Source organism: Macrotis lagotis, chromosome 3, assembly GCF_037893015.1.
Source record: "Macrotis lagotis isolate mMagLag1 chromosome 3, bilby.v1.9.chrom.fasta, whole genome shotgun sequence".
Taxonomy (NCBI): Eukaryota; Metazoa; Chordata; class Mammalia; order Peramelemorphia; family Peramelidae; genus Macrotis; species Macrotis lagotis.
In genome coordinates, this window is record NC_133660.1 from 202,663,891 (window position 1) to 202,690,666 (window position 26,776).

General features: G+C 39.2%; 1 protein-coding gene across 1 annotated transcript; it reads right to left on the reverse strand.

The window, feature by feature from the left end:
* Positions 1–370: 370 nt before the first annotated feature.
* On the reverse strand, positions 371–24,909 carry LAP3 (leucine aminopeptidase 3). The gene is made up of 13 exons (XM_074229730.1): positions 24,779–24,909; positions 23,441–23,556; positions 21,226–21,280; positions 19,631–19,736; positions 18,487–18,646; positions 17,183–17,347; positions 15,169–15,327; positions 12,434–12,558; positions 10,691–10,779; positions 9,328–9,430; positions 4,973–5,052; positions 1,916–2,025; positions 371–922 (listed from the first exon to the last, which is right to left on the reverse strand). Exons 1-13 carry the CDS (start codon positions 24,887–24,889, stop codon positions 724–726), a joined length of 1,578 nt encoding a protein of 525 aa, XP_074085831.1. The 5' UTR covers positions 24,890–24,909; the 3' UTR covers positions 371–723.
* Positions 24,910–26,776: the final 1,867 nt, after the last annotated feature.

The window sequence follows — 26,776 nt, forward strand, 5'->3', positions numbered from 1 at the left end:
TAGACTTTGGATTAGGTATTTTGGATCAGAGCTGGGACTCTTCCTACTTACTGCCCCTCAAATTTAACAGCTGAATATTCAAAACAGTGAGTTGGGCTCTGAAGTGAAGGGGAAATAGGATGAACTGCACCACCTTAGCTATTTCAAACAAATCCACATCTATACCTGGCCAAAGAATGTAATTTTATGATTGATCTGTTTTGGGGTGATCCCAGTGGCCAGCAACTAAATGCACAAATTCATCAGAATTATGCTGAGGTCCAAACTAATCATGAAATTGCAAAAATACTATGAGCTAATCTAATTGTTTGAATCATAAAGTCAAATGTAGAAGTCATGTAATTGCAAATCATTAGATTCAGTACAAAAATAAACCACCCAAAACACCAGAAAGCATACAAAGGTGAGTTTATTGCTTAAGAACAGTGCATAGTAACTTTGTTGGTTTCTTGTAGCAAATCTAAAAATAATTAGCATTTTACCTCTTAAATTACATGAATTCAAAGGTGATCTTGGCTTTTTTTTAAGCAATCAACATCAATTTGTAAACCTCTTTTAAAAAAATGTGTTAATCTTTCAACACTGAATATCTGTATGAATTAAAATGGTTTCCTTCATGATACTAGACAAATGTGTTTCATTTTATTCCAAGTTTAGGAAGCCATCATTAAAAAATGATTTTCAATCTATCTATCTAATATAAGAAATAAAAGAATTTTAAGATCATTGAGAATTTTCATTGTCTTTACTCATTCTAACTAGGAATTCTACCAGGGTCCTTGTAGGTCTTCCTGACATTCCTTTCTTCAGATATGGAACCTCATCTTTATTTGTCATCACTCCTGCTATATCCAAATGAGCCCATTTAGAATGAGTTACAAATTCCTTCAGGAATGCTGCAGCTGTACAAGCTCCCCCAGATCTGGAAAGAAATAAAGAACTTTAAGCTTAGGTAATTACATCAACTCTTTAAAAATTCATGGATGAGTATTCTTATTAATGCCAACCTTTCTTTGGTTTAATAGATGATTTTTCTGTCATCTAAAGCAAAATCAAAAATCAAAATTAGTGGCCAATCTCCTCCAAAACTTAATCAGGTTGGGTCCCAAGGGACAGATACATCCAGATTTGAAGTCTATGAAGCCTGAAACTGGCACAATTTATATTCTTCCAAATAATTTCAAAAACTCAGGGGATCTATCAGACTAGAATAGGATATTGGTAAGAAAATTATTTAATCTCAAAGAAATATAATATATAGGTAGGAACAATTCTTCTGGAAAGATATTCTCCCTCTATGAATGTATTCACATATAACATTAATATCAAAATAGCTAAAGTCATAAACAAAGTAACAACTAGGTGGTACAGTGAATAAAGCACTGGCCCTGGAGTCGGGAGGACCTGAGTTCAAATCCAACTTCAGACACTTAATAATTGGCTAGCTGTGTGACCTTGGGCAAGTCACTTAATCCCATTGCCTTAAATAAAGTTTTTTTTTTAAAAAAAAAGAGAAATCATTTTTACAATATTCAGATTACAGATATGATCTAAATGGTAAAGAAAAAATTTATTATAGCAGTCTTTCCTTTCCATGGGAATGGTCTTTATCCTTCTTCCTTTCCCAATACACATCCAGACAAACACATAGAGACACATATTTACCATATTCAAACTGGTCTATGAAATCAGGCCCAATTTAAGTCCAAAGTAGAAAAAAGGAAGTATGTATAGCACAATTAAAAATGTTAATCAGACCCTAGATTTCATTACTAGTTGTAGTATACAAAGGACACTTAGAAACCAGAGTTTAAGAAGCACAACATAATTTTTTTAAAGCGACAAAATAGAGTAAAATAATTTTAAGACTTTGTAGTGCCATTAGTAAAACTTTGAATTTCAGCTAGCTACACACCTGTATTTCCCAATATTATTAATATCAGCAAGTTGACAATCTACAATTTGTCTTGTATAATGTTCAAAGAGAGGCATCCTCCACATGCGGTCCCCTGTTTCAGTGCTTGCCTACAGAAGAAAAAGGTTTGAGTGTTAAATATTAAAATTGGATGACCTTACCCTAAGCTTAATACAATAATATACTAGGATAAGAATATGAATTACTCAAAGGGAAATGGTATTTTTCCATGTTAAAGTAAATATAGGACACTAATGGTTTACACATTTGTATAGTTCTTTAAGACACAGCAACGCAGATGGGTTTGGACTTGCTTTCTTGGAGGCAGCATCACAAAGGATGATGTGTTCTCCTATAGAATGGCCCTTGGTGAACCTATCAGAGGACAAACTTCTCCTGTATTTTTGGTGTAGATTTAAAACTCTCTCTCTCTCTCTCTCTCTCTCTCTCTCTCTCTCTCTCTCATGTTTATTTTAAAATGGGAAGACCATTCTCTGAGGAGTTATGAAGGGTCAGAAAAGTTGGAAATGGGTGAACCTGAAAAGCATTTTCAGACAAGACAAAAAATATTTGTGGACAGTCCTTTGAATTAAGAAAAGATAGGGGTCTACTTGGTCTACCAGAGGAAAGCTTTATACAAATAGCACTTAGGGAAACATGACCTTAGCCACTGAGGCTCCATATAGCTGCTAACTTTTGGGGGAAGAGAGAGGGAATCTGGCCTTGTGTCTTCTAAAGTGTTATGAACACATGATATGGAAATTCCCCCTACTGTTGCAGATCAGCAACTTGTCTATAAATCTCAGAGCTACCTGTGGATCAGAGGCTGGACTGAACTAACTAAGGCTGATTTTCTATCCATACCATATTGATTTTCAATAATAATAACAATCCCTCATTTCTTAATACATGTGTCATAAAATAAAGGGATCACTGATTTATTAGAGTTGGAAGGGACCTATTCCAAACCCTCATTTTACAGAAATGGAAACTGAGGCCCAGCAAAAAGAAGTGGCTTATCCTAAAATCACAGATACTTACTAGATTTGGGATTTGAACTCAAGTCCACATCCCTACTCTTCTCACTGCTGCCTCACCTTTAAGATTTACACAGTACTTGCCTCACAACCACTTGCTGAAGGAGGTGGTTCCAAATATTATGATACTTTAGAGTTGACAAAATTTAAGCTCACTGAGGTAGAGACCCACCCTCAGTCTACATCTGCTCCATGTGCAGGTCAGAACTCCAGTCCAGCTCTCTGTCCACTGTACCACACTCCTAGCCAGGCCCAGGGTCTGGCTTGAAACAAAATGTGAAGAAGCCACTGTCCAGTGAAGAGTAAAAAACCAAACTCAGCAGCCTGGCTAGTGAGAACTCTTCAGGAAAAAAAATCAAGTCAGGAAAAAAAAAAACTAGGGGAAAATGAAAGAGCTCCCAGCATCTTTAATCAAATCTACAAAGGGAGACATCTAAAGGGTAAGTTAAGGGTGGCCTCAGGCCTAGAAGAGGGATTTCGGTTGGGCCTGTATGACAGCAGAGCCAGAAGGGCCTCAAAGGGCCCAGGACAGGACCAAAAAGGTCCTGAGAAAGATTGAAGATTCCAACAAAAATAGGAAGGCATGTCAACCCAACCTTAACTTAACTTGTACTGTTTCACTTGAGATGGGTTTGAGGTTAGAAAAAGGCAGGGGCCAGGTGCCCCAGTCTCCCATCTTTGACTAAACAAACCGCATTCTGTAAATGCAACTTAATTCCAAGCTATTTTGCTGATTTATTTTCCCTTAATTGGGGAATTAAAATTTTGAAAAATTCCCGTTTTATTTCAGGTAAACTAAGAACAAAAGGATCTTTCAATTCCATAGGCTGGATGAGGAATGATCTTAATGTTTTCTTGAAGTTAAGTGACAGAAGATCAAGCCAGTTCCAGAACTAGAGAAAAGCAGGGGGACCGGAGCCAGAGAAGACTAGAATGGGAGGAACTAAGTTGATTATACCGGCAGGACTCCTGACAAATAATAGACTCAAGGAACCCTGGGTGTGTTCCCATAGGACAATACTGAGCTGATGCTTCTATGTATAACATAGTAACTCAACTTCTACTCTGACAACTCAGCACAGAATAGAAGGGACCAGAAGTTCTTAACAAGAAAAGAGACACCAGTGCAAGAAAAACTTTGGCAAAAACAATCAAATGGTCATTTCTGCATTCTGAGAACCACTTTCACTAAGATAGTTCCCCGAACTACTGAAATTTAATTCCACAGGACTATGAGACTGAATCATAAGCAACCTTTGGCTTTAGGTCAGAGACCAAGGACTTGGCTCAGTAATTATTAATCCCTTTGTCAGCAAAGAATTATCTTGGGATAGATTACTAGTTGGCTATAAATAATATTAAGTATTCCTTATTTATTACAAGTTTTAATCTACCTCATTAACCATCCCAGTCTAACTAGAGGGAAGAGACAGGAAAGGGCATATTATTCTCACGATTCTGATTTATTTTGCCCATGTGAGTATTCTGTTGATGTAGATCACAAACCTGTTGAGATTAATTCTGGCTTCAGACACCAGTTGTGTGACCCTGAGGCAAAGCACTTTCACTGTCCGCTTAACTTCCTTCCCTGTAAAATGGAAATAAGCTACCTCCCAGGACCATGGTAAAAATAAATCAAGATAATATTTTTAAAGTGCGATGCAAATGCTAACTATTGTTATTAGTAAGACCCTGTGTTATGAGTTGTTGATTTAAAAAAAAAACAAACATGCTCCAAACTTCACCAGGTTGAGTCTCGCAGTGTAGAAATTTAGTCCACTTCCAGTTTGGTAGAATCAGCCAGTTATGCTTATGAAAATCGAGACTCCAAACCATCATGAAGAATTAGAAAACTATTAAAGCTGGTGATTCTCTCTCTTTTTCCATTAAAAGTAATTTAGTCAATTATGGGAAGTTTTCAACTAAAAGAGGAAAAATCTTACACAGAATATGAAAATAGTATATTTCAAACAATACTATACAGATTGTTTTTAGATCATAAAGCTTGGTAACATCCTACCTCAAAGAGTTTAGTCCACAGCCAGGATGAATTGGTAAAAACTCCAGTGGCAGCCGATCCCAAAGCTATGTCCATGGCACCTATTAAAAAAAATCCAAAGATATTTTTTCAGTCTCTTTGAAGGGGACAGGGAATGACTTTGAGGTGAAGTCTTCCTTTTTATTTTAAAAATAATTCCCCTGCTACCATCTTGCTCAGAAGTTTAGACTTTTATGGTTGTTAGGACATTAAGAAGGATAATAATAATAATAATAATAAGAAGAAGAAGAAGAAGAAGAAGAAGAAGAAAATCACAAATAAAAGAAATTCCTTCATCTTGATGGAAGGGAAGGGTATAGAAGAAAAGAAAAACAAACTTATTCTTAGGAAGTTCCTTGGATTGCTTCTCAGACAACTGGGCAACAGCTGAAAAAAACTGCTATATATAAATGCAGTATAAAATTATTGCTTTATAAAAAATTAAAGAGATAATTTGGGTAGTATCAACTTAAGGCAGTAAAGTGAAGGAGACCAATTTATACAAGGTTCCTAAAAGAAAAACAACTTTGAAAGCCTTAAAAGTTCTGATTAACAATGCATATCATGGGGCGGCTAGGTGGCACAGTGGATAGAGCCCCGGCCCTGGAGTCAGGAGTACCTGAGTTCAAATCCAGCCTCAGACACTTAATTACCTAGCTGTGTGGCCTTGGGCAAGCCACTTAACCCCACTGCCTTGCCAAAAAAACAAACAAAAAACTAAAACAATGCATATCATGTAAATAATGTAAAGATTATCAGATTGTGTTATGTTTGGGGGGGTGAAGGGAGGGTGGGGGAAAATTGCAAAACTCAAAAACCTTACAAAAAATGACAGAAACTACTATTGTATATAATTGGAAAACAAATAAAATATTCATATAATTAAAAAAAGAATTCCCATCAATACAATAACCAACTATGTCTTTAGAGGTCCTATGATGAAGTATGTTACCTATCTCCTGAAAACAACAGAAATACGGCATATTTTTGTTTATATTTTCCTCCAATTTTTAAAAACATTTTTATTTATAGATCTGAGTTTGGGAGACATTTTTACAACTGGTCCCTATGTGAATTCATTTAACTTGACTGTGCTTGTTATAAGGGGTCACTAAAGGGAAAGGTCACTAAAACTTTTTTAAATGCATAGAAGACAACAGAATAAAGGTCAGAAGGAACTTTCAAAAGGAAGCAGGAGAGTTTTAGAATTTATTATATTTTAAAAAGACAGCAGTATAAAAATTTAGTTTCTTAAGAGAATCCTCTTTTTTCCCCTAGCATGTGTGTATGTGTGTGTGTGTGTGTGTGTGTGTGTGTGTGTATGAAAATGCTCTTTTTATAGTGTTTAAATTCAGAATTAATAATGAAGATTAAAAAAATCTTTGGAAAACATTTTATTGGTATTTAACTGAATTATATTTCCATTTTTTGTCACACCTTTAGAACCATATTGTGTTATATTATTTTTTCTATTGCATTTCATTGTTAAAAATGTATTTGGAATACTGTTCAGAGATTCAATAACATTTACAGGTGTTATGAAATTATGTATAGCCTAGTAAGTCACATGTAAAATAAGCACACAATATCTAAGCTATAAGCCAATCTGTTACTGGCAGATTATCTAGAATGATATATTTATTTCTTTTTTGTTTTACCTTTTTGCTATTCCCTTAAAAAACTCCCCAGGGGAAAAGAGAAGAAATTACTTTATACCAGTCATTTAAAAGGAGCAATTTAATACCACATTTCACAGTATCCAATACTTTATAGTTTACAAAGAACCCATTATCTCATTTGACTTTTGAAAGGTAAATAGGGCAAGTGGTATTTCTCATATTTTAGAGATGAAGAAATTAAAAATCCAGAGTATATTAAAGGATTGGACAACATCACAGCAGAAATGACTCATCAGGAACTCAAAACTCACACTTCTGACTTCAAGTGAACTGCATCATCAGTGAGCTTAACAAAAAAATTAAATCAAGAAAAATCCAAATCCCTTCTCATACTGGTATGGCTATTGTTTCACAATGATAAAGGATTATTTAATAATGACACTAAACTAATAATTCATATAAAATAATAATAGTTAGCAGTCAGGGCCTATTTTTTAAACAATACATTCTGTATGATTGAGTAACAAATGCTAGGGTAATTCGGTTTCTAGATCCTTCCTCACATATTCATGGAAAAAAATCCAGAACTAGTTTTAATAGTTCCAAGATATATTGGCAATATTGATCAACTTTTTACATGGTGTTGTTAACAAATGAACTTTACATGCTCTGTCATTTATTCTCAAAATATACATTTTAGGTAAATAATAGAAATCATCTGCCTCATTAAAGTATTACATAATTATCTTAAGAATTGTTAAGTGAAAGTAAGATGTCAGATTTGAAAGGCAAATGGATTAATATTTTAAGGCCTGACTCCTAAAACAAGATCTCTTAGAAAAGGGGGAAAAAAATATATAGTGTTCCCAAAGTGTATTTAAATTTTATGCGGGGAATAGAGTGAGGGGAAATCTGTGGTTTATATTCAGAGCTGTAAGGTAATAGAAATTAAGAAACATCATTTCAGTTCCCTGCATCAAATTAACAACTATCTGTGTGCTAAAAGTAATGGTACATTATCATCAATAAATACTTAATGAGAAGCCACAGGAGGCTGGGCACTCAATGTCCAGTTACAGAAGTAGTACTACCAAATGATCCATAATTTTCAAGGAGGCACATCTGTGTCATGTTAAAAAGAAGAGGTCAGGGATCATAATTATTAGGATTAATTTATATCAAATCTCAATAGATTTTAAAAATCCATAAAAGATTAAGTAATGTGGTATTAAGGTTGAGAGATACTGGCATTAAACTACTCTCACCTTATTAATTGAAGGGATTCTTGTTAAATAATCAAGTAAACATAATCTATAAGCTTCTATTACAAGCCTTAAAAAACATGCTCTTTAAATAACAGCTTTCCTTGAAATTATCCAAGTCTCCTGACAGGAAATCCTTCTCACAAGTAGCATCTATGTTTTATAATACACATTTGGCATCCAGGTAATCTATTTATGCCTCCCTTTGACTAGTACTTGTCCCATTTCGTTAACACATAACCTTGGCTTCAGACTGTCAATATTGTTATTAGAGAAGTGTTTCCCAACCTTATCAAACAAGAAATGGTCTTTAATAAAAGCAGTAACCTGAAACCATAATCTTTAATTATTCTCAACATTTTGTCTAAATCAATCTTTTTAAGCTCCTTTTGAAATGGAGAGCACACATCTCTCCATTTCCTTACTTGTGCATCTGTGAACAAAAGTCCTTTAGATAGAAGACTACACTACAGTGTAATATGTTGAAATCAAAGCCTCCTTTTGATCTAACTATCTAGAAACCTCATTTTAAAATAAAATCTATAGCAAGACTTGGTTTTGCTAAAGTTAAGCTGGGTTTCAGTGACCTCAGCTCCCTCTTCATGCCAAGTTCAATAATCAAGTGAGGGATCAAAAAGAAACTCAACAGTTTAGTTCATGCGCCACCATCTTCCCGTTTTTGAAAAAGAAAGCAAAACAAAGGGCATCTTGTTTCTATTTCCTGAAATTTGATGACCAAGTTCAAGAAACCAAATAGCGAGTAGCACTAACAAACTTGATGGAGACTCTTCTCTGGAGGTAATAATTAAGGTATCTTATCGAAACTATATTTTGTACAAAGCTGTAGACAAAATATATTTGGTTAAACAAATCAAACTCATTACCAAGAGGGTAGTACAAGGATTATATACAACAGTTCAATAAGGGTTCAGACAAGTTCAAGGATGAACACTATGTTTGTTAAGGGGAATTTATGACAATACTAGTAATATGGTAAGTTAGATCTCTAGGAATCTACAATTATCTTATAAGTCAGATACTATAAATACTCATAAGTTAGATACAATTTTATAAACAGGGCTCCAAGGGTAATTTTCTAAGGTCACATGGCTTAAAAAGCACTAATGTAGGGAATGAACCCAGATTTTCTGACTCTAAATCTGATACTCTGAACTTCTGAAAAATACATTTACCTCTCCTTTTTTGGGTAGCCTTTATTACATAACATCTATTGGTGACATTTTCCAAATAATGTAGCAGATGGATGACCCTAATCAGAGTCTAAAAGCTTAAAAACATCTAATATTAAAAAATCTAGGTATTCTAAAGATTGTAAAAAAAAAAAACCTTCAAACTAAAATACTAAATTCTTCTGTAAAGCATACCCTGCATACATTAAAAGATAGAACAAATAAACTCTTCTTAAAGAAAATAAAGAAAAGGAAAATTTTCTTACCTGTTAATGTTGCAGCATTTATTATAACCTTAGGGTTAAATGTGTGGGCATAACAAAGTGCATCAGATAGTATGAGTCTTCCCTCTGCATCTGTATTATCAACCTTCAGATAAAAGAAAACAAAAAAAAATAAGATTCAGTTCAATAAATAGTTATTAAGCATCTACTGTGAGTAGAGCATTGTGCCTAGTGTAGGGTGATAAAAGTCTGGACAAGATGCAGTCTTTGTCATTGCATACAAGTTCATAGCCTTGCAAGGTCTTCAGACCCATGCATTCACAACCTCCACTAAGATTCTGACATCACAAGAGTCCTGAGGGAATCTCTAGTTCAGTAGAGGGGTTAGCTGACTTGTCAGGGTCACAGAAGTATTTATGCCAAACCACTTTTCCTCATGATTACATGTAATCTATCAGAAATGGTCACTGTCAAAACAGCTATGCTTGATGATTTTCTCTCAGGGAGCAAAATGATCAATTCACAGAGTTATCAGTCAGGACTTGGGATTATCCATGAGGTAGTGAAACTGAAAAAGGATCTCAAACACCCCTGAAGTCAATCTGATGCTCACTTTGTCCCTCTTGAGCTACCAACTGAGAACTTTTTAGAAGCAGAATGAATGCAAGTGATCTACCTCCTCCATCATTCTAACATCTTGAGAAAAAGGGTAACATACCTTCTGAAATCAAAACTATCAAGATGCAATGTTATAGGGACAAGAGCTATAAAACACCAGCCTCACTCCTCACAAATAAAGCTACAAAAAAAAAATCATATTTAGCTACATTCCTTTTCTTCTAAAGGGAGACAAACTGGGAATGGAAAGAAAGAGATCCAGTCACAGCCAGACAGCATCCACACTGCAGGGATGTTTGTCTATTATTCTAAAATAAAGATATCTTACCATGGAGCAACTACACATTGTATTGTTATAGTCCAAGTTCATTTAAAGGAACACTATTTCATTTCACTACACAGTAAAATACAGTGCTTTTAGGGTTTCCAAAGCACTTTTCTTATAACTATGTGAAGCAGACAACACTTAACAGTATAACCCTCTTCTACAAACTGAGGAAGCCAAGGCTAAGGAAGGTTAATCCACAGTCAGATGGCTGCTGAGTGTAAGAGCCAGGATTCAAAATCCCAACTCCTAGCTCCTGGTCTCCAGTTTTTCCCCTTAACAGCACACTACATACACTGTGTGTGAGAGAGATGGGACTAGAAAGGAGGGAGATGAGGGAGAACTCTGCTTCTGGAAAGATCAGCTTAGGAAGACCTTACATTCTCACAAAGCACTTTCACATCCCTGGGTAATTCATTTGATGACCACTGAATCATGATCGGAAGCAATGTTTGTAAATACCTGTATGGTTTTCCCATTCTTGGCTCTAACAACATCTCCTGGCTTGTTTGCCTTCCCACTGGGCATATTTTCACAAAGTGGGGCCAAACCTAAGGGGAATCAAACACACTGTACACAATGAGCATGTTATAAACATTATCAAAAGGACAAAGACCTGGACCTAGAACTCCCCCAGATAAGCTTCCTCCTTCAAGGGATGTCCTGATGCCTCTCCAAGGCCATCAGCAGACTGTTCATGACATCCAATGCTATTGCTAAGCCACCTGCTCTCTAAAGGGTGTGATTGGTATGACCAGCACTAAACTCTGGGGTGCCAGCAGACCATTTATTAATCACATGGTGACTGGTAGGAGGGATGAGGAGAGAGAAGGAACCCCAGGGTGGGGCTGGGCAGGAATACCACCTCCTCTCTTCTGGACATGACCATACTTATCCCTTCCAAAACACAACTTTCCCCAGCAGTTTCAATACATCACAGGTCAGAATAAGAAATTAAACTGGAATTTGACAACTCAGAAATATATAAAATATGTATACAGTATTATATAGCAGCAACAAATTTTTATGTCTTAATACCAAAATTCATACTTCTTCTCTGGTTAAAAAGGAAGCCAAAAAATTTTACAGGATTTTCCAGATCACAAGGGTGCCATGTCCCTAACTCCCAAGATGTGAAGGGATAACTCTTAAGTTTTTTCAGTGACATTAACCCATGTTAATCCATGACAAGTTTGCAGTGGACTGTCTCCAGAGATATTTTTCACAGCAAAGAGCTAAACAAACCTCTCACATCCTAAAATTTCGATAAAGTTTTTTTAATAGTTTTTATTTTATTTAAATTTCAGAATTTTTCTCAGTATTCCTCCCCTCTCTCCTCTTGGAGAGCCATTCCAAATAAAAAGGTTTGGTTTTTTTTTTAAGGTTAATGAAAATAAAAGAGAAAGACAAAGATAAAAAAAATCAGCAAATTGATAAAAGGAAAATATTTGAAAATATATAAAGCATAGACTGAGTGAGAGTGCCTTCTCATAGGTCTTCCTTGGGGTAATGGTTATTTTTTTTTGTAATTTGCAACATCCACTTTTAATTTGTTTTGTGGATTTTCTTTCCATTTAAATTGTTGTAGAAGTTGATTTTTTTTAATCCAAGAAAATAACTTTATATTTATCCTTCTTCAGTTTCACCTGATTTGATTTAATCCACCATTCTAACCCATCAAGATCATTAGAGGTCCTGACTCATTATTGTTAGCTATCTTTCTCAACATCTTATGATTTACAAATGTGAAAAGCAAGATTTCTAGGCCTTCATCCATTATATTGATATAAAAGTATAAGAGCACAAGATCAAGGATAATTAGGGTTACTTCACTAGAAAACTTCCTTCCACCTGACACCAACCCATGAATAAATATTTTGGGTCCATCCCATCTCTGCTATTTGCCACTGATGTAATTTTGGGCAAGTTACCTCACTTCTCTGGGGCTCCCTTTCCCTATAAAATGAGGAAACTGAACTGGATGAACTATTTTTCTATAATCCTACCCTTACTTTCAATTTTCATCTTGGTCCAGTGAACTCCCCCAAAATCTATGCAACTGCCAAATCAGCAAAGAAACCTTCCATCATTTTTAATTTGCTTATCCAGCATAATTCAAACAAATTCTTCAAGATACAGAGATATTTATAAAATCTCCTATTACTAATAATTATTACTAATAATGATTCCCCACTCCTGACTTACCAATAAGATTAAGTGGTAAGTTTAGAGTTGCTGCTGTGATGATGGTTGAACAGATTGTTGCTGCCCCTCCCATGTCAGCCCTCATGAGATCCATGTTTGCAGAAGGTTTGATTGAGATGCCACCACTGATGAAAAACAGAATAACATTAATGATAAATCTGGTTTCCATTGCAGACAGATGTTCTCAGTGTCACTTAGCTGAAAATAACCATCAAAATTCTTTAAACATAACATACATGACAAAAATAATTTAGAATCCTTTCTTAAAAGACATTTAAGTTCTTTTAATTTTATCATGATCAATAAGTAACACTTAAAAACATCAAGATTATTGTTTAAAAAAATCCAAATAATATGGATAATTATCTGGTTGGGGTGAATCAGAATACTACTATTATGTATTATATAAAATTAGTAATGATTTATTGTCAAAAAGCTGTCTCAATCAGCTTTAAAATTATTTTTTACTAGTATATATATCACTAATCTTTCAACATTACCTATTTTTTACCTTTTAGCTCATGAATCTGATCTGTTTGGTTCCCATGGGCTCAAGTATCATCTCTTTATGCTGCTAATTCTTAGATATATCAATGTCTAAATTAACATCTAAAACTGAACTCACCCCTTGCCTCCCCAAATCCTTCTAACTTTCCTATTACTGCTAAGGGTTCCATCAGTCTTCTGCTCATCCAGGCTCACATCCGGGGTGTCACTCTCAATCCCCTTACAGCTCACTTCTCATATTCAAGCTTAGTCCTGTTGACTTTATCTTTGAAACACCTCTTATAGCTATGCCCCCTTCCCTCCTCTGACACTGCCACCAGGTAGGGACAGGCCCTATCACCTCATGCCTGGACTGTTCTAACTGTCCATAGGTCAGTCTTCCTCGATCCCATCCATCCTCCACTCAGTTTTCAAACCAATCTTTCTAAAGCGTAGGTCTGAACAAATTTTCTCTAATAAACTCTTGCAGTTATGTCCCACCTCCACAATCCATACATAATGCCCTTTCCAGAACTGCTGACCTCCCCCTTTCCAATCTTCCTGCATCTTATTCCCCACTCCAAACTTTTGGCCAGTACACGAATGACCTTGCTGTCCCTTGAACAAGACCCTCCATTTCTCCCTTGCCTGGAACTCTTCCTTCCTCATCTCCTGACTCCCACATACATGTCTGTCTGGTGGCATTTGCCATCTGGCTCTGAGCTCCCTAGGGCTTAGCCCAGAGCTGACCACTGCCCGTTCAGTCTCCTACAGAAAGGATCTGATTGTGTTTTAGGGAACTAGTCCAGGACTGAGGTCACTTGCTGCCTTCAAACCATGCAGGAAGAAGACCCAGAGGATTCTTCTCACTCTCTCTCGGGCACCTCAGCAAAGTCTACAGAAGGGACAACACCTGTCTGGATGGCAAAGTGTCTCCCAAACCGAATTCTCAAGTAAAGATCAATGATCATGTAAAGGGGTGCATGATGAGTAAGGACCAGAAGCCCCCCCCACCCCAAACTCTGAGTGGTTATTTTAACTCAACAGGAAGGGTCCTAGAGAGGCCTACAACCAGACCCAGGCTGGGTCCATGTCCTCTCCACCTCCCCAGGTTTGTGTCCAGCTTGCCATCCTAGACACCAACTCATCTTTTCACTTATGTCACAGGCACGGTGACCAGGAACCTCTTACAATCTTAGATGCCCAAAATGCCAACTTAAAAAGGAGCAGGGGAAGTAGAAACCAAAAATATGAAGAAGCAGAAAAGAGTTAATATCCACAATGATCTTTGGATTAATCAACTGACAAGCTTCCATTCTGGGGGGGACTGAGACTCAACCTATCAATGCAGTTTTTAATCAGTTGACAACCCTTTAGGAAGACAGGTCTATAGCTGGCAAAAGGGCCACAGAATTACAAACAAAAGAGTGGCTGGAAAATCAAAGAACAATGTCAAAAAGTCTGGAGCCTAGGAAGAGTTGAATCTTAAAAACACTGCCAAGAGCAGTATAGAGGGATCATGGGCTATATTCAGGAGCACGTGAAGAACAAGACAAGTCTGGAAACAGAAGAGCTTCCATCTGACTACTGCTGCATCAATCAAGAATGATCTCCAACTGAGAAGTGTAAAAACCCACAAAACCAGGGGAAAGATGGGAACCCAAGATGGTCTGAAAGCCAAGACAAGAGCCAGCCTGGCTCAGGCCTCTTCGTGCAAGTGGGGCATTGTTCTCCAGCAAAATTCTGGAATGGATTTTTCATTCTTTTACTCTTTTAAAGTACATATATGTGAGCAATAAAGAAAGGGAAATGAACTCTAGGAATCCTGCCAAACTCACTGGCCATTTCTTTTTTTCTGGCAGTCACTAAATTAGCAGGTAGAACAGAAGAATGCCAAATCATATAACATTTCAATCTCAGTAAGGAATTTAATACAGTTCCTTCATATCTTTTTGGGAAAAAAATGGAGAAAAGTGGATTGCTAGGAAATTTATAGCTTTTAAATAACTTTGCCCCTGATTAATCTCTATTAATCTAATTAGTCTGATTAATCAATCCAGATCATTCTGGTGTACCACAATGACCTGTTCTTGGTTTTGTATTATTCAAAATTTTTATAGCACTCCATTGGTAAAAGTCCAAAACCTCTCCCTCTATCAATGAAATCACAAGTCCAATGTGAAAAGAAAAAAAAAAAATCTACAAAGCATTGTACTTTGTTCACTCTAATACAATGGCTATAAATTTACCTATCAAAGGTAATTCCTTTTCCAACAAATACTACTGGTGGGTCATCTGCATTTGGACTGCCTTTATAGTGGATTTCTAGGAAGACTGGTGGTTCATCGGACCCTTTTGCCACACTTAAAAAGGCTCCCATTTCTTGATCCTCAATCCAAGATTTGGGCCTGTAAAGAGGGAATAATACAAGGAAGAAGGAAATCAGAATAAATGTACTTTATTTTTTTTTGCTTCAGAAGACATTTAAAAATCTCAGTGTATAAATATACCTATTTGTCTAGACTTTAAGTTAACAGTACTTAAAATTTACATGCATTTTTAGAAGGCGACTTCTCAAATCCCCATGACTTACTTTAGATTTGGGGAATAAATGCATATAATTCCATAATTTCTGCCCTAAAATTGATGACAGCAAATCCCCCAAGTTTTCTCTTCTGTAAAATATGGGGCTAAGTAAGATGAAATCTACAATAACTTCCAGTTCTAAATGCTAAACTCATTTGATCTTGTGACCACCTACCTAAGTTAACAGATGTAGCTAAATATTAATCATGATTTGTCATCTCTAATCCTTTCTGCAGTGTAGAAATTTAAGATTAAATTCTGTTCATTTCTGGTCCCAATCAGTAACAAGACATTTAGTCAGAAAGAGGAAAAGTTACAAACATACATATCCATAATTTCTATAATTTGAAAAATATTTCTACAATTGATTCCACCTTCACTAGTTAAGACATTTAGTAACACACTGTACTTGACTATTAACTCTGCAAAACTATTACATATTATTGGCTGATGAATAAACAGCCTTTAATCTTCAAAAAGAAATACATGTACTCTATATATATTTATACATACATACACATATACACACACACAAAGGTATGATTAAAAGTTACTTAAAAGGGAACTAAAACCATGAGTGTTTTTATAGTTCAAAACAGCAATTCGGCAATATGGTTTCTTAAAAAATGTCCTCTTACAGAAGTCGTGCACATAAACAACATGCAAACAGTGGAGCAACATCCACTGTCATCTCAAAAAATGCCAACTAGTTTCTTTTCATTGAGAAAAAACATGTACTTTCTTGAGATACTTTCATGGAATTTAAAAAATTTCTAAGACTAAAAAACACATTAAGTACCAGATACTGAACTGAGTATTTTAACTTTAGCCTACAGGTGTACAATTCAATGACTACATACCCTGAAAAACATAGAAATCAAATCCTATCTTAAATATCCTGGAGGCATTTGTTACAAGAATTCTATAATGGGGAAAAAAAAAAGTCTTTTCAAAGCAAATCTACAAGACACTGAAGACAGCTCCTCAGGGCTCTTTGGATAAAATGGAGGAAAGTCCACTGTAGTGGACCCTCTCTCCTGACCCCTACAAACTGTCTTTCTCACTGACTGTTCACGTACCGGACTTGCTTAAAGGAAGGGTTCAACTCTAAGCTTTTCAAACTGAAGGTTGATTATGAGGTAATTTCAAGAGGGCCCTAATGAGCGCAGCTACAGATCTTGAAACATGCTTCTGAAGTATATATAATAAATAAAGCAATTCATAAGAAACACAGTGGGTGAAATATTAGGGAATGATTCTGTCACCATGAAGTAGGATGAAGAAGTGAAAAATCAGGAGACACAAACTTGAATTCTGGATCCAAAATTGACTTGCTTTATGGTTCTGGGTAAGCCTCTGAGACTTAGTTGCCTCTTCTGGAAATGGGACATGACTTGTGCTTTTGAGCTCACATGGCTGTCATTAGGACATCTTCAATGAATTTCAAAGGGCTCTACCACCACCACCACCACCACCACCACCACCACTAGTCTTGGTGTCTGAAGATGCCTTCCGAGAACTCTGTTTCTAAATCAATCTCTTATTTCATATGGTTATGTAAATTTATCTCCTGTAGAGTTCAAAGATCAAATCAAATGAAGAATTCACTGCAAACAGGGGCAACCTGTAAACCTAAGTACCTACACAGCAACCTGAATGAGAATAATCTGAACATACCTTATGTGGACCGTTGTGCTATTATTCACCTTTTTGAGCTCCTGCTCAACTTTTTCTGCAAATTTGGTTGGAGTCATTTCATTGGCTGGTGATTCCATCAAATACCGGGCTAGGTTCTGCCCCTTAGCAAATACAAGTCCTTTGTGCCAAGCTTCATCATCACCACTAAATAAAGTTGTGCAAAATGTTATTCTAAGAAAGACCCTCCTTAAACATTGATCCAATGTTGTATTAATCCAAATACAGACCATCAATGAACATCAGTGAAATCTCTCTGACAGAAAATATTATACATTTGTAATGATAATCACAGAACACGTACATTATGTCTCTCATACACAGCCACCCACCTATTACAAGCTATATTCAGGTCTTAAATCAGATTTGGGCAGAAAGTTTGATCTGTACTCAGATGAGCACAGCAACACTGTATTTTATTTTAAACAAAACAGAAGCATCAAAAGGAATACAGGGTGCTAGATAAACTTCTTCCAATTTGATCCAGTAGAGGCTTGGACTGTAAGTCAGGGAAGTTATCTAGTTCTACTGAGATCCAACTCTTATACAAACTAACCAAGTGAATTTGGGCAAGTCATTTAATTTTCCAGAGCTCAATTTTTCCTTCTGAAAATGTTGGAAGATTAGATATGACCATCTTTCAGGTCCCTACAGCCTCTGACATTTTATTCTCCAATTCATACCCTGGTTCACCCAACAGACCAATCTCACCAGGGTACACTGGAAGCAGCAATGGACTCTGAATTGAGTACCTGGGTCCTGTCCTTATTCAACCATAAAATTCCTGTGAATAAGTTGTTTGACCTGGGCCTCACATTCAGTATTTACAAGAGGGAAATGACCCAGATGACCACTTCTTTCTTTGAGTTCTGACATTTCATTAAGAGGGCTCCACATCAGCAATGCCAAACTCAAGGATCTCTTGAACAGAAAACTAGATTAAGCTGTAACTGGGGGCATCTAGGTGGCACAGTGAATAGAGCATCAGCCCTGGAGTCAGGAGGACCTGAGTTCAAATTTGGGCCTCAGACACTAATTACCTAGCTGTGTGAGCTTGGGCAAGTCACTTAACCCCACTGTCTTGCCAACACCCCCCCCCCCAAAAAAAGATGTAAGCAAGACATGTTTAACTAACTAAATAAAATTCAACGCAACATAATATGGTTTTCTAAGTCAATTGAGTTTGATACCACTGCTCTTAAATAATCTCCAGTATCTTTTTCTTTTAACTCTACAACTGCAGATATTTTAGTCTATATCACATATTGTGGTACTGTTGGTATTACCTCCCATAGAGCTGAGCAGAAATTACAGTCTTTTTTTTTTGCTTGAGCTCATCAAATTCATAGAGACCAAGAATAGCTCCCTCTGCAGCAGCTTGGGCATCTCCACAGGGATCCACTTCCACAGAGGTAATTTCTAAGTCCTGAAGTTGCCTGCATGCAGCTAAAAGGAAAAATACATCACAAGGCAGATCAAGCTTCACGGGACAGACAGGGACAGCAGGGTGACAAGGAGTTTTTACAGTGTTCTAGTTAAGTTCCCACATTTCCTCCAAGCTCACTGGAAAGAGATGACACCAAGCAATAAAGAAACTGAGCAGAGTCCATTATTAACATGTCACTTCATTAATGAGCAATATCTAGGTCAGCAAAACCTGAGGAACTTAAGAAGTGATTACAATATAAACTCTGACAAATTTAATAAGCATTTGTGATGTGGCTAGTGTCAAAGATCAAACACTAATTTTTTACTGCTCTAAAATCACTTTATTGGCATTTTTTAACCACAATCTTCCTTTTATGCTGAAAAAATGTTCTCAACTCCCAAGTGACAGCCACTAAGTTGGGCTAATATTTATTTGCTTACAACTATCATGAGCAATTCAAATACTTTTCCTTCTGTTTGCTTTGATTTGCAAATATGTTTAATCTATACAATTTAGAGGATGGGAACAAAGACTGTTTCGTTAAAGAAATAGAACTATATAACCATGTACCAAAACTAACACATTTCTCATAAAATGCAATGAAATGAAAAACACAGCAGAAGTTCTAAAATTCTGACTCTGCCATAGGAGACCCTGAATGGGAGGCAGCTTCACTTGTGATTCTCCTTATTTTTAACATGTAAAACATATAGAACTAATATTACTTCTATACCTCATTGGAGTTGCAAGGAAAGTAAACTAATCTGTAAACTATCTAAGCTATCATAAAGAAAAGCAGAATCACACCTCAAAGTTACTAAAAGAGTCCATTAATAAATTTTCAGCATTTATGATGTTAACTTCACATTCAAGATACAACCTTAGTACTTCACAATGTCATTTTTTCTTTGTTTAAACAAAGTTTCCAAAGCTAAATCTGTCAAGACCTTGTGGGATTTTTTTTTTAAATGAGCATTAAAATTTTTTAAAAGAATAATAACCTGCAATGGCAACTCGGATGTTTTCTTTGCCTTCATTCCAGTTTTCCAGCTCATCTATCCCAGATGTCTTTTTACCCAGGCCAGTTACAACAACACTGGGGAAGTCCTATAGCCAAAACACACAAAACCAAAATTTTTCATTTCTTTATATCCAATCATCATGCTTTCATTTTAAGAAGTAACACAAATTAACTTATGTGTATGGTGCAACAGATGGAAAGCAACACCAACATCTATTACTTGCTTAAGACTATTAGAGGGCAGAACCAATAGTAACCTTTCTTTCTTTTAGGCATTTTAAATGTGCCTCTGTTACAAAAGTAATACTAAAATACAGCCTAAATTTTCTACTAGAAGAGATCCACAATAAGTATTCCAACAGCTACAGGTAGAGTGGAAAGAGCTTTTAGGTCATTTTCCCAAATAATGATATGAATAAAAGACTATTGGAAGAAGAGCAAACATTAACTATCACATGAAAGATTATTCCATGTCACTAATAAGAGAAATGCAAATCTAAGTCACTCTAAGGTTTCTTTAGAGAGTTTCTATAGGCTTCTTTAAATCTTGTATCTATCCAACTGACCAAGATCAAACAGTCAGTGTTAGAAGGGCTACAGAAAGACAGGAACTGTTAGTAGAGGTATTCTAGAAAGCAATTTGGAATTCTGCAAAATTGTTACAAGAAGTGTCTGAATACTTTAACCCAGAGAAGCCCTGGCTAAGCATATACACTAAATAGGTCAAAGAAAGAAAAAGTTTCATAAAACCCAAAGTATTCATAAAAAGAAAAAAGTAGGGGGCTATCAACTGGGCTAAAGAAACAGAGATACATCAATGTGATGTAATGGGACATTACTGTGTGTTAAGAAGTTATGAATAAACTCAAACACACACAAACACATTAAAAAGAAACAATGATTATCCAAGTCAGAAGGGGGAAGTACAAGGACTGAACAATTCAAAGAAGGGGGAAGTACACAACAAAAAAATTATAAAAGGACAAAAAAATGAAACTGAATGCTGTCTTAAGGACCAAGGCTTGGCCTTGAGGAACTGAGAAAAATGTTCCTCTTTTCCTTTATTGCAATCAGGGAGCTTCTCTGAGTTCTCAGTTCTCTTTGCTTATAAAATGAAGGGATTGGACTAAGGATATTCTAAGGTCCCTTTCAGTTTTGAATCTATGATCCTATGACTACAGATTGAAATATTCCACATAGTCTCAGGAAGGCTTGCTCTGCCTTGCTTTGTTGAACTCACTTTTTTTTCTCTTTAAAATTTTTGTTACTAAGGACAGATCCTTGGGTGAGGGAGAGGAAGGAGAGACATACTTAAAAATAAATGACAAAAATTTAAAGTTTATAACAAAAAATAGATAAAACTTAAAAAGTTGTAACATTCTATGTGATACACAGAAAAATTAAAGTCAATATGAAAAGACTCATGATTGTTTAATATTGGAATGATATACCATAAGAGACTTCAAAAAATAACATCTTTTCATATTAATCAGATAGCAAATTTAAAGGTACTTTGTAATTATAATGCCAATAAAAGTAAGACTTATGATCACTACCAGTATTGTTGATTCCTACCTGATGAAGACCATAAAATATACGTGTTTTGCCTGTCTTCAGGGGAGGCCCAGATCTAAAAGTAGAAAAAATGGTTGTTTATAAAAATAACAACTTAATCTCAATTTTTTTTCAGGAATTTCAGGTCCATATACCTCAATTATCAGTTTTTTCTCAAAGATTATCATTTTTGCTCTGTACAGATTTGATCATATCATTCCTCTGCTCAAAGAGTTCCAGTCATGCTACACTGACTCCTACAAATAATTTAGACCCTTGTGTCTGACATTCCTTGTGCCTCTCTATATTTCCCAACTTGAGTGGTTCATCCTAGGGATCCTCCCTTCCCCCAGCTTTTATTCCTTTAGAACAGAGTTCAAACATACAGCCTGTAACTGGAAAATATTTAACAAAATAAAAAATACAATGAACATAACATTAATAGGTGGCTTTCTAAGTCAACATATAGTCTCCAGAGCTCCTTTGCTATATGGTTTCATAATCCTCTTTTTTGAGTTTGACATCACTGCCTTAGAGGAAAATTCTTCTCCTTTAAAACATGCCCTACATTCTCCCGCCACCATTCCTTTTTCTCCCCACAGAATTCTCTTCTTCCCTCCCCTTCATTACCATATGAATTCAAACCCAGAATTTAGCTCAAATGCTAAATCAGTTTCCTTTCCTCCCTCCATCGGTTAAGGATCCACTGAACTTCCACAGCACTTTCTCGACTGTTCTTGTATTGATTCTATATATCCCAGTTATCAGTACTAGGTTATTGCCCATCAACAGTCGGTGCTTTGCATATGGGAGGGAGAGTTAAGAATTGTTTCCTGAATCAATGTAATTTCAGTGTGGGCAGATCCTATCTTGGCATTCTTTCTTCTCCCTCAATTTCTAGTACAATGCCTTGTGTATTATATTATACATGTTCAAGAAAGGCAGGAAGAATCCTAACCATACATCAGCAAGAATTTCTCAGTCTGGGACACAATGACCAAGATGACTGAGTCAGATGGATGCCTGTTTAACAGATCTCTCCAGAAAGTTATTACTACTGCTGAACTAAAAGGTAAAAAAATTAAGGACCAAAGAAGTTTGGAAGCTCTCATTCACAAAGGAATAGTAAATGATGTATTCACAGAATAAAACTGCCTTACCACAGAATGCATGATTCCAAGGTAAGTAAGGCTCAACAGCTGGTAAAAATCAAATGGTAGAAGCCCTAAATTGCGCTGCTTGTGTTAGGTTAGCTCTGGAATGAGTTTTTTCCAAAGTGGAGATGGAAGAGGCTATACCAAGAAATAGAACTACAGACAGCAATCTGTGTAGGTGCTAAATCAAATCCCAATCCCAATCTGAAAGTCTACCAAATGAGGATGGAATAACCCAGAGATAAATTTTAAAATTAGAATTATGGTATAGTGGCAGGATTCTTTCTCCTAGAATTAAAAAAAAAATCCAAGTTTGGGTCCCAGCTCTGCCATTTATAAGTTCTGTGACTGCTGCCAAGTCATTTCATATCTTTGGGCCTCAATTGCTTCATCTATGTCAATAATCTTTATACCCCTTATATCAAAAGTATATAAGAAAAGTAATTGCAATAATCTGTATTATTTGTAAAAAGTTTTCATTGTGGTCAGTTTTTTTTTTGTTCTGTGCTATTGAAATCACCCTGTTCTAATTAAACAGATGTCAAAACTTTTTCCGACAACACCATCAATTGATTTCATCTTTCCATGTGGACTTTTATGCCAAAATATGTAATATCTTTCCCAAAGTATAACAGAAGTACAACTTAGGCTGGAGCTTTTTATCAGTCTGAAGAGTGATTCAATTTTTTCCTAGCAGAGTAGAAAGAAATGGAAAACTAGGAGAAATTTTTAATCTCTATCAGTCTTTTATGGTGTGGCTTCATTTTTTTTTTTTTTGCAAGGCAATGGGGTTAAGCAGCTTGCCCAAGACCACACAGGTCTGAGGCTGGAATTGAACTCAGATCCTCCTGAATCCAGGACCTGTGTTCTATCTGGCTTCATTTTTTAAATAGCTAAATTTCTTCCCAACAAAAGTGAAGGCTTAGCTCATGCCAAAGCCAAATACAAATGAGTTTGGATTATCTTTCCTCTTCTGTTAAGGTAGATAATCAAAGTCATTGAATAATAAATTATTTCTATTTCAGCCACACAGGTAATTTCCCCCAACCTTAAAGAGAAGATCTCACTGGATGAAAACTTACAGGGCTAAAAGTTCTCTCAGTTTTCCAGATACATGCTTATCAAATGTGTCTCCTGCTCTGGTAAACTGAAGAGCATCAGCATCCTTTTCTTTGGCATAAATGCCTAAAATGAGGCCCTGAAGACAGAAATAAACAACGTAAGCATAAAGATATGAAAATATATGACAAAAATGGTTTAATTTCCAAAACGATTTCATAAGTTAACTATAGAAATGTGTGCCTATGATTTGTTTCCATCTTAAGTCAAGTCCTACTTGCCCTTTTTTCAAGTTTTTTTTGCAAAGCAATGGGGTTCAGTAGTATTTCTTTTTTAGGTTTTTGCAAGGCAATGGGGTTCAGTAGTAACTTTTTTTAGGTTTCTGCAAGGCAATGGGGTTAAGCAGTATTTTTTTTTTAGTTTTTTGCACGGCAGTGGGGTTAAGCGGCTTGCCCAAGGCCACACAGCTAGGTCATTAGTGTCTGAGGCCGGAGTTGAAGCCAGGCTCTCGACTCTGTCCACCGCACCACCTAGCCGCCCCCCATGGCCTTCTGCTATCTCAGCGAAGCCCCTGGGGGCAGGAATGCCCAGTCCGGGTGGTCATAGAAGGACGGGTGCCAGGGGCAGCGCCTGTCCCAAAGAGCCCCGACTCTGGGTTCTGCGGCTTCGTCTGTACAAGCCGGAGTAGGTGAAAGCTGAAGTGCGCCTCCAACACGCTCCCGGGGTGCCCGGCGCCCGCGGGGCCGGGGAGCCCCCACCCGCCCGGGCCTCGGACCCCCAGCCAGGACCCCGCACCCGCCCGGGCCTCGGACCCCCAGGACCCCCCACCCGCCCGGGCCTCGGACCCCCAGGACCCCCCACCCGCCCGGGCCTCGGACCCGCACCCGCCCGGGCCTTGGACCCCCCGGACCCCCGCACCCGCCCGGGCCTCGGACCCCCAGGACCCCCCACCCGCCCGGGCCTCGGACCCCCAGGACCCCCCACCCGCCCGGGCCTCGGACCCGCACCCGCCCGGGCCTCGGACCCCCAGGACCCCGCACCCGCCCGGGCCTCGGACCCCCCGGACCCCGCACCCGGCCGGGCCTCGGACCCCCCGGACCCCGCACCCGCCCGGGCCTCGGACCCCCAGACCCCGCACCCGCCCGGGCCTCGGACCCCCGCACCCGCGTCACTAGTCGCGGCCCCTCCGGCCGGGCTGCCGGGGCGGGGGGCTGCCGCCGGGGCCCCCGGGCCGGACAGCGGGGCGCGGGCCCTCGGGGGCCGGGACCACAAGGGGAGCGTTGGCTCCCCGCCCCTGCCGGTCCGGGGGAGGGGACCCCGCGTGGGGGAGAGAGACCCGAGCCCCCCGCCCGGCCCCCGACCTTGGTCATGGCTGTGCTCTGGCCGCGCGAGGACGAAGCGGAGAAGCCCCGACACGCGAGGCTGCGGGCGCCGAGTCGCCTCAGTGCCGGAAGGGGCAGCGGGAGCCGCATTTTGTGGCGGCGGCTCCCCGCCCTCCAGCCGGCGCGTGGAGCGGGGGGAGGGGCCGCCGGGGCCGGGGGGCGGGGGGAGGGGCGGCAGCGGCGCGCGCAGCCTCGGGCTGTCGGGGGAGGGGGCGGGGAGGGGAGGGGGCGGCAGCGGCGCGCGCAGCCACGGGCCGCCGGGGGAGGGGAGCAGGGAGGGGAGGAGGGGGCGGCAGCGGCGCGCGCAGCCTCGGGCCGCCGGGGGAGGGGGGAGGAGGGGGCGGCAGCGGCGCGCGCAGCCACGGGCCGTCGGGGGCGGGGCTGGGACTCACCCCGCCCCCACCCGGCTCCGTGCTCCCGCCGCTCCGGCCGGCTCCGCCGCAGCCCCGGTCCGGCCTCCCCGCCCCAGCCCCGGTCCGGCCTCCCCGCCGCAGGCCCGGTCCGGCCGCCCCGCCCCAGCCCCGGTCCGGCCTCCCCGCCGGCCTCTCTGGGCACGCTGGCCGAGCCCCCGCTGCGAGGGAGCCCCGCGGGCCCAGCCGCGCCCGCCCTGGGGCAGGCTCGCCCCGCCGACCTCCGACCTCCGACCTCCACCCCCCTGGAGGCCCCTCCTGCGGTGGGCGCGGGCCCGGCGCCCCTGCCCCGACCTCTTAGGGGGTCCGAGCCCTAGAGCCGGGAGCCCCAGTGATCTTATTTTCCACCCCCCCCTCGGGCGGCGCAGCGGCCCCGGACTCAGGAGGACCTGGGTTCAAATCCGCCCGCAGACACTTAGTAATGACCCAGCTGTGTGGCCTTGGGCAAGCCACCGAACCCCATTGCCTTCCGAAAATCAAAAACCCTAAAAACAAACCCAAAAAATGAAGCGCGCTCACCCCCCCCCTTGTGGGGAGTTAGTAAAAGTCGAGATCCAGACCTGGTGGGGACCTGAGAGCACTAACCCCTTTGGGGAAACTGAGTCAGGGAGTGGCCATGCTCCTGAGTGACTTGTCTGTGGTCACACAGTCAGTGGCAAAGCGAAGGACGTCACAAGCCAAGCGATCGTAAAACTTGGAGTTTAGAGAACCTTTGATAGCGTTGTAGTCCGACCCCTTCCTTTTACAAGCAAGCTTGGATGCCATTCCCAGCGGGAAGCAATGAGGCCGATGCCAGAATGACTACACCAGGGATCTCGTTTCCTTGTCTGCAAAATGAGAAGGTTACACGACATGACTTTTAAAGACTCAGAGCTAATATGGAATAAATTACACTGCAAAGACTGGAGCCAGCCTAGCTGTTGTCTAAAATCCTGCATACCGGAGAGCAGAGGCTCATCATCAGAAGGCTGACCTTGACCTTTAATATTTTTTTTTTTGGAGTCCAGGGCAACTCATGTAACATAAAAATCTAAAATAGTTTTTAGTCTTGTGTGGTCGCCTTCTTGGTGATCAACCTTTGCCTTAAAACTCACAATCTTGTGGAAGTGAACTATGTCCTATAGTTTTTATATAAATGAAGCCTAAAGTTATCAAAAGGCTGCAAGTAAATCATAGGCACATCTCAAAAATGGAGAACCAGAAAAGTCTTCAAGCTTTTTGGCCCTTATATACACAATAGAGGCAAAACCCTGAGGGACTGGGGCTTAGTTTTATCTCTCTAGGCCCCCAAATCTGAATAGGAGGACAAAGGGGCTTTAATTTTTTTAAATGAACAAAAAAATCAATTTTCTCTTCCAACCCCATTCCAGTTTAAAAGAAGAAGGCAGGGGCAGCTAGGTGGTGCAGTAGATAAAGCAGAGACCCTGGAGTCAGGATGACCTGAATTCAAATCCCATCTCGGACACTTAAAACTAAAGTAGCTTGGGCAAGACACTTAATCCCATTGCCCCCCCCCCTCAAAAAGACAATAAAACAAAACTCTTGTCACAAATATTTCTGCTTAAGC